We start from the raw sequence: 8380 nt of genomic DNA on the forward strand, positions 1-8380 counted from the left end.
GGGAGGAGAATCAACGCCACACGAGAATACACACCGCCCCACAGGAATCAACCACACCAGATCCACACAGATACACACACACACAGATGTTCTTTAGTTGCTCTTTTCTTACATGAATTTAATATATATATATTTGTCTCAAATCCTCCAAAATAAATTAAAAAAAACAAACTAATTAATGTGTACGTTCTCTGTACTATTACACTAACACTTAAACGTGTAATTTTTTTAGTGTTAGTGTTTTATAATCGCATTTCTTATTATAATCGTGTTTATTTGCTGTTTTTTTAAATCACTGCACATTATTATTTTGTGTATGTGGTGTATTTCTGAGTATATTCTGTTATTTGTAGGTTTTTCTTACCGTAGTTGCAGATTGCCCTCTCCAATATGGCCGCCAACAGCGACCACTGTGCGGTTGGGACGTGACGACGAGGATACGGAAATGACGCAAAGGCGCCGAGTCATTAAAACCAGACATTAGCGCGCGCTTACAGCTCAAACCCCCCGTCTGCGTGCTGCTCTGCTGCCAGCCGACAACAAAGACTCAACTTCTAGACACAGACTCCCTCTACCTCTCCTACTCGGTTATAACTCAAACTGCAGCCTCCTTTTTAACGGGAGTAACGCGAAAAGGCGACACAAAAAAAACTCTTCGTTACTACGCAGACTTAGAAACTCCATAGCAACCATGTTCGAAGCTCGCCTGGTCCAGGGTTCCATCCTGAAGAAGGTTCTGGAGGCTCTGAAGGATCTGATCACGGAAGCCTGCTGGGACGTCAGCTCGTCCGGTATCTCCCTGCAGAGCATGGACTCCTCTCACGTCTCCCTGGTGCAGCTCACCCTGAGGCACGACGGCTTCGACTCGTACCGCTGCGACAGAAACCTCGCCATGGGAGTCAACCTCAGCAGGTGGAGTTGAGAAACACTTTGCACCCTTTTTGTTTGTTCACGTTTGTGTTGTTGGGTCGTTGTTCTCGCATCTGCTGACTAACGCAGCTGGTTTGACAGGTTGAGTCTGACCGCAGCTAAAGTCGATGTTAAGATACTTTATAAATACTACCATACTGAAATACTGAAGGCGGGTTTATGCACATCGCAAACCTCTAATGTTGCGCAGTGTAACAATCATCTAACATCTTTTGTTAGCAGAAAGTTAGTAGCTTTCGTAATATCTGGTGGCCATCTTGGCGGAATTGCCCGGGCATGTCTCTCTCTCTCTTTCTCTTTTCTCTCTCTCTTTATTTCTCTCTCTCTTTCTCTACTGGACTCAGTTAACTCTTCACTGTCTGCGGTTCAAACGGAGCCGCTTGTCTACATGTTTTACTCATATATATAAATATATATTAGTCTGTTTTAAAAGTACAACTTCATGTTTTTTTGTTTTTTTTTTAAAGTTTAAATTACGGTTGGTGCTTTTTTGGAGCGACACTGTGACGTTACGTAGTGACGTCATTTGAGCGCCAAATTCTCCGCAGGGAGGGTTGGCGGGAATTGTTGTTTAACCCGGGAACTTCCACTTCCGTTTCACTGCCGCCTCTCTTTGTACGCCGGTGGTACTTATGGAGCTGTTAGTTTAATGTTGGAGTGCATACGTATTGTTTATACATCTTATTTTAATAAAACATTAAGTTTAGAGTTTGTTGTTAAACGTTTTAGCAAAGAAATCTAGAATTAAAATATATAAGACACTAATTTTACTGTGAATAAACTGATTAGTCCATGGGCTGAAATTAATGTTTAAGTCTCTTTATTAAGGTCTGTGCCTGAATGCTAAAGCTCAATGTGACATAATTTTTCATTTCATTAATTGTCGTCCAACACCAAAAGATATTAAAGCTCACATTAATATTAAATGTATAAAACAGGCAACACTTGCAGTTGAAATGAAAGACCTAAATAACTAATCCATCATTAAAATAGTTTATTACTTTTCTTTTAAGCTGTTTTTTAACTTTAGTGTATTTTAAAGGACTTTATGTGAATTTGACATTTTCTTTTGTAGTTGTAACACACTTATGATCGTGGTGTTTTTCCCCCCATACAGTATGTCAAAAATCCTGAAGTGTGCAGGAAACGAAGACATCATCACCCTCAGAGCAGAAGACAATGCAGACACACTCGCCCTGGTGTTTGAGACACTCAGTAAGTTTTTAAGTTATTTGTGTAAAAGCAAAAGGAAATAAACGTGACCGATACTGTTGTTGTTGTTGTTGTTGTTGTTTTCTAATGTGCTGACCTCTCCTCTCTTACGCCCACAGACCAGGAGAAGGTGTCAGATTATGAGATGAAGCTGATGGACCTGGATGTGGAGCAGCTGGGAATCCCAGTAAGTAATCTGTGACTTCGTCTTTTGGGTCCGACGTGCGTTCTCGTGCACACTCGTCCTGACCTTTTACCCGTCTGTCTCTCTCCAGGAGCAGGAGTACAGCTGCGTGGTGAAGATGCCCTCTGGGGAGTTTGCCCGCATCTGCCGCGACCTGTCCCAGATCGGTGACGCCGTCATGATCTCCTGCGCCAAGGACGGAGTCAAGTTCTCCGCCACAGGAGAGCTGGGAACAGGAAACGTCAAGCTGTCCCAGACCAGCAACGTGGACAAAGAGGACGAGGCGGTGAGTGTGAATGTTGACGGAGTTAAAATAAAAAGGTGGAGCCACGTGATAAATCTGTCCTATGTTGTCGTACCAGCTTTTATCTCGTCCAATAAATAAATTACAGTACAGAAATACCAAAGACATTTTTAAATATGTTTCTATTACATAGTTTGTCCACCAGGGAGCACTGACGCGGTTATAGATTACACAATATATTAACCGGTTGGTTTAAAAACTCAAATTTTGCCTCAAACATTCAGTATTTCGGTTGTAGTTCAGACTGAATAATTTTAGGTTTTTTGCAACCTGTCAATCACTTTAGCCGTGATTTAAGATGGTTCATTGCAACCAAACAGTTATTCAATGTTAAGTTAATCTTAAATCCTAATCAGTTTCAGCATCTTAACTGTTATATTTGCCCCTTTTTTTTTTTTTTTTGTCTTCTGAACTCATAATCTGAATGTTTTACGGGTTTGGACAAACAAACCGACTGTGGCTACTCAAAAATAAAGTTATTGGTGACCTAAAATGTTTGACCTTTGCCCTTCACTGTTTGTCTTCAGGTCACTATTGAGATGAATGAACCCGTCCAGCTGATCTTTGCCCTCAACTATCTGAACTTCTTCACCAAAGCCACGCCGCTGTCCAAGACCGTGACCCTCAGCATGTCCGCTGACATCCCCCTCGGTAAGTCCGTCGGCGCTTATCCTAAGTCTATATTCGGGTTCTCAACATGTTTAGACGCTGTGACTCTAACTTGACATTGTTTGTTTCTACAGTGGTGGAGTACAAGATTGCTGATATGGGACACGTCAAATATTACTTGGCACCGAAAATCGACGAAGAGGCTTCTTAGGTTGTTTATAACCGCCCAAAAATGGAGAATAGAGAAAAAGCAGGCGACTGGGACTTGTCCTGAGCGACTGAAGGGCTGAAGTGATCTCATGGTGGTCCCTGTTATTACTGATGTCTTCCTGTCTAATGAGATTCACAGCAGGAGGTGTTGTCAACTTATCAACAGTCAGCGTATGAATGGTGCCATCTGTGTGATGTGATGAAGCTTCAGTACTCTTCCTCTAAAGACCAGTTCAGAGCGGCTGGTTGTGGTCCAGACAGCCCCAGTGTAAATTTCAGCACTTGTTCGCTCCACTTTGGTGTCTGTCTCTCTATTTTTGCCCATTTTGGGAAAGCAGATTTCAATATCTATATATAGATATCCCATTCCTTGTTGTAGATAACACATTTGTAAATACTTCCTGTGGTTTCTCACTGTCAGATAACCCCAAATGTTTTTGTATTCATTGATTCAGTCCAAAATAAATCAAGTTGTTTCCAATAACCTTTTTGTTTCTCACGTCTGTGGACAAAAGCTGCTCATAGTTTCAGATGAAAGACACACGGTCTCTTCAAATAGTTTCCATTTGTAATTATTCTGATTTAATGTGAAGCCTGAAAAGTCCAACAAACTTTTTGAAGTCTTATTTTCAGCCTGTTTCTCTCCGAGTCTTTGATCACACATAAAACCCATAACCAATCTAATGGAGACACTTCCTCCAACAGTAAAGCTGCTGGGGAAAGGCCTCCTTTTAAAGTAACACTCAACAATGCATATTAGGTTGTTTGCTTAATGTTAACTCTTTATCTGAAAATAAACTGTTAATGTAGTGGATCAAAAAGCACAATATTACACTTGATATGTAGTTGGTAGTGACCTCAAGATTGTAGACAGTTGTTGCAGCAGTAACCACGTGTGACCACTAGGTGGTGCTCTTCTACTTTTGATTGTTCCTGTATGGAAGCGAGCAGATTATATTCATAGGTCACATTTGTGGAATCATTTATTCTGTGGACGTTTAAGTTTTCCCAAAAGGACGAAAAGTTTAATAAATCTAAATGGATCTGGATTAATTTGATTCTCCAAGCAGCAGTCAGTTACTCAGCATCGCACTGATAATCTCTTTATACCTGCAGGACGGCCAGAACCGAGAACCAAGGACAAATGTGCTTCATTGTGTCCGTTGAGAGTACGACTCACTCAGTTACCTCACTGAAGTCCTCAGAGCTGCTGGCAGCTTCAGAGCTTCAGGTCTGTTCTCATGCAGGTCACTGAGCTAAAACTGCATCAAGCTGCTGAATATTCAGAGAACTCACTCTGCCTGTCTGTCTGCAGCTGCCTGATGTTTACTGTGTTTGAGTTGGTAGTGTGGAGTCAGACAGTTTTAATCCTCACAAAGCTTTAATCCGACTGGCGGCCACATCTGACCTGCACTACTGTACAGATCATAATGACCTAGTGTGACAGGAGTTTCTCATTTAAGCTCCAGTGTGACAATTTAGTGGCATAGTGGTTTGGTTGCAGATTACAACCCCCTCACTACCCCGGTCCACGCCTGTAGGATCAACTATGGGTGATTAAAGCAGTGTTTTGGGATTTATTCTGTTCCGGGTTAGTGAGGTGGAGAAATAATACATTGTGCTCAGGTTCCTATTATATGTTATATCTCTTTTGTTTAACCTGTTCAATAACTGAAGTGTAAAACGGACGATGTAACGATGTATGTGGGTTTATGGTCAGGACCTGTTGCCAGGCAACCAGAGTCCAGAGGTCAGCTAATAGGTCAAAATCCAAACTGCGGTTACACTTTGGCTTTTTAAGGGATAAAAAAACAAGATACAACCCGTTAATTAGCTGTGGGGTAATAAAACTAATTACATTTACTCTAAACTGAGGTATATGTACTGGACTTTTTTTTTAATGCCTTCTACTTCTAAATATCCTGTTTCCCACCTTACTACATTTATCTGACAACTTTAGTTATTTATTACAAAACATACACAGAGTCTATGTAATGATGATGCTTCATTATAAATTAAAATACCCAACAGTGTAGGCGAACAAGTACAGCTGGATCAATGGGTTGGTTGATACATTAGACCAGAAAATGAACTAAAACAGTTTTTATTAATAAGTCATATTTTTTCTGCAAAAACTTCATGATTCCAGCATTAATGTGAGGGGTTAATTTATCTATCTATAATGATATCGGATGTGATAGTCACAGTCACAGGGGGCATTTTTCAGCTTTTTACATTTAATACTTCAAGTACATTGTTCTGATTATACTTACATACTTTTACTTAAATAAAATGTGTTCAATGTGAGTATTTCTACGTGTGGTATTAGTATTTTAGTACTAAAGTAAGTTAAGTCAGTCTGTGAGCTTTGTCGAGGTGGTGGTAGGACAGAGCCAGGATACCCTGTTCTACCCTGTTGTCAGTCTTTATGCAAGGCTAAGATAGCGTCACACTTAATGCTAACAGCAGCATATAGCAAAAAGAGAAGGGTATCTTCTCATCTTATCTTAACTTCTCAGCAAGAGAGCAAAAGCTATTTCACAAAACTTTTACCTTTTCATCCAACCATCCTTCTATTTCTTCTCTCCTTTATTCCCATAAAAAAGGGCATTTCCTCATTTTCCATTAATAACTCTAAAATGTGACTTTGCTCTCGACCTGTTTGAATGAAGAATAAAAGCAGCCTGAGGTAGAGACAGCAGAGAGCAGACGGAGCAGATTATTACCTCACAGTAGATTGCCTGCCAGTGTAATCCCAGACTCCTCTGCAATATCAAAATTGATCTGCTGAAAGGGTTTTTTATGGATTTATCTTTTGATAGATGTATTTCATAATCCCTAATACCTGTACGAGTTTTTTGAATTCATACCAGCTATCACCAGCTTTCTACTCTGTGCTGAAATGTTCTTGAAAACTTGCTGTACTAGCAGTATTTTATTTTCTAAAACACAATGTACTGCAGCCGTGGATTTATCTGATGGAGCCACAGATAAGGGAAGAAGAAGAAAAAGTGTGTGTGTGTGTGTGTGACTGTCATCTTAGGAGTGACCGATAAAGCAAAGCGACGGTGCAGCCATTTAAGCTCCCTCAATATTTAATTAACCACTGTCATCCAGGTTCAAATTAATTACTTCCTGGAACAGAGCAAAGGGGGTTCAACCTGATTGGGGTTTCCACTTCTGAGTTGGACACAATATTCAGGCTGTAACTACAGACATGCTTCATCATGACGAATAATAATGTAATTATGAGTTCTAGTTAATGGTCGGAGACAAAATCAGGACAGTCAGATGAAATGTCTCTATGTCAGAGATACAAGAGTTTGAAACATAACTTTAGTTTTATACTGGTTTATTTGTTACTTGAATCGTTTTATAATTATTGTTTATATTTCACATAACTTTCTTTAATCCAAAAGGAGGTTATTTCTATCCAGTCTTCATTTAACAAGTGCAATGAACTGCTTATTATCTTAGACTAGATATAAAAGAAACATAAGACAATACATAAACAGACACATTTAAATACATATTTCTAATGTCAGTGGTGGAAAGTAACTAAGTACATTTAATGAAGCACTGTACTTAAATTAATTACTACTACTACTGGTTTTAACTGGTTCTGAAACAGTCTTCATTTAATACTGAATTAAACTACACAACATTCATTCAAATGACCTTTGAAAGGCCAAATCAACACAAGAGTAAAGTTTCTTGTAGCCACTTTAAGTACAAAGTCATTTTACTTTACTTTACTTTATACTTATACTCCATGTTTCAGAAAGAAATATTGTACTTTATACTTTACTACATTTATCTGACAGACAGTTCCTAGTTGGTCAATTAATTGACATTTACCCCATTTGTTCATGTAAACATTTTATGGATTCATCCTCTCACGCGTAACTTAAATTACAGGAGTAATTTTGAGGTTTAGATTGTTGGTTGGACAAAACATTTGAAGATGTCACTTTAGGCTCTTATTTCATCATGTTTTACAAATAAACTATAAATGGATCAATAAATCTAATCAAGAAAATTAACAGCACATTAATTCATAATGAAAGTCATTAGTTACACCCTGATATAAAACTTGTTCCACCTCCATAATTAATGAGTAATAATAATCAATAATGATACCTACAGAGACAATTTCTCTGCATTATGTTTGATACTTAAAGTACATTTTATGATAAAATAAATACTTTTATTTAAGTAAAAGTTTGAATGTAGGACTTTTACTTGTGCCTCATGGGAGATTAAAAACTGAACTGTTGACGTTTATCAGATATTACATAGCTTCAAAGCAACGTGAGACAAATAAAACGTCAAATAATTTGTACCTAAACAAACGGGGAAGGTCACAAAAGTGACGAGGATGTAAAGCGAAGAACTAACTCTTTAAGTTTCTTACATATGACCCTGAAGTATTAAATTTAGCTAATTTTCAGCATTTTTGTCATGTTGAAATATTACAGTGAGTGCAGTGCAATCAAATCTGTTAAGGTTTAGGAGTTTCTATTAGGTTTGTATTAAAAAGGGGGAATCTACAATTATTTAATGGATAATGAAACTTAATGGGAAAGGACTTCAACTCTGACAAACAAACACTACTTCAAAGTTGAGTCATGTTAAAGGACACCAGCTCACACAATGCCAATCCCTCCACAAGTTACTTTAAATCATCAGTTCCATCAAATATGCACATTATCTTATTATTGTGGGTTCCTGTATGAAAATAATAGATTTGCAGGCATTCATCAGTGTTTCAGACTCTCTCTGATAAACTAACAACGGACTCTACATTTTATATTTTAATGCATTCTCAGTGTACTTACTTGGCTGTAGTCTGTTGTATTCAAGTGAACCTGATCTCTATAGTGTTATCATGAGGCTGCATTCCTCCATCTCTGACTCTCTCTCTTTCTCTC

General features: G+C 38.5%; 1 protein-coding gene and 1 long non-coding RNA gene across 2 annotated transcripts in view; one reads left to right on the plus strand and one right to left on the minus strand.

The window, feature by feature from the left end:
* Positions 1 to 497, minus strand: part of LOC118325285 — a 1388-nt gene extending 891 nt beyond the window's left edge. The window contains exon 1 of the long non-coding RNA XR_004796602.1: positions 365 to 497. This is a non-coding gene — a long non-coding RNA (uncharacterized LOC118325285). The remainder of the gene's footprint in view (positions 1 to 364) is intronic.
* Positions 470 to 3933, plus strand: pcna (proliferating cell nuclear antigen). The gene is made up of 6 exons (XM_035657895.1): positions 470 to 912; positions 2048 to 2145; positions 2262 to 2329; positions 2418 to 2612; positions 3158 to 3281; positions 3374 to 3933. Exons 1-6 carry the CDS (start codon positions 692 to 694, stop codon positions 3448 to 3450), a joined length of 783 nt encoding a protein of 260 aa, XP_035513788.1. The 5' UTR covers positions 470 to 691; the 3' UTR covers positions 3451 to 3933.
* Positions 3934 to 8380: the final 4447 nt, after the last annotated feature.

The sequence above is a fragment of the Morone saxatilis genome, unplaced genomic scaffold (assembly GCF_004916995.1).
Source record: "Morone saxatilis isolate NCDOM2014 unplaced genomic scaffold, NCSU_SB_2.0 Contig16, whole genome shotgun sequence".
Classification (NCBI taxonomy): Eukaryota; Metazoa; Chordata; class Actinopteri; family Moronidae; genus Morone; species Morone saxatilis.

Bases quoted from the DNA above. Each gene is read 5' to 3' on its own strand.
- pcna (XM_035657895.1), top strand. From the start codon at position 692: ATGTTCGAAGCTCGCCTGGTCCAGGGTTCCATCCTGAAGAAGGTTCTG. The intron at 2,613-3,157 runs GTGAGTGTGAAT...GTTTGTCTTCAG, and splicing joins TGGACAAAGAGGACGAGGCG to GTCACTATTGAGATGAATGA. The intron at 3,282-3,373 runs GTAAGTCCGTCG...TTGTTTCTACAG, and splicing joins GTCCGCTGACATCCCCCTCG to TGGTGGAGTACAAGATTGCT.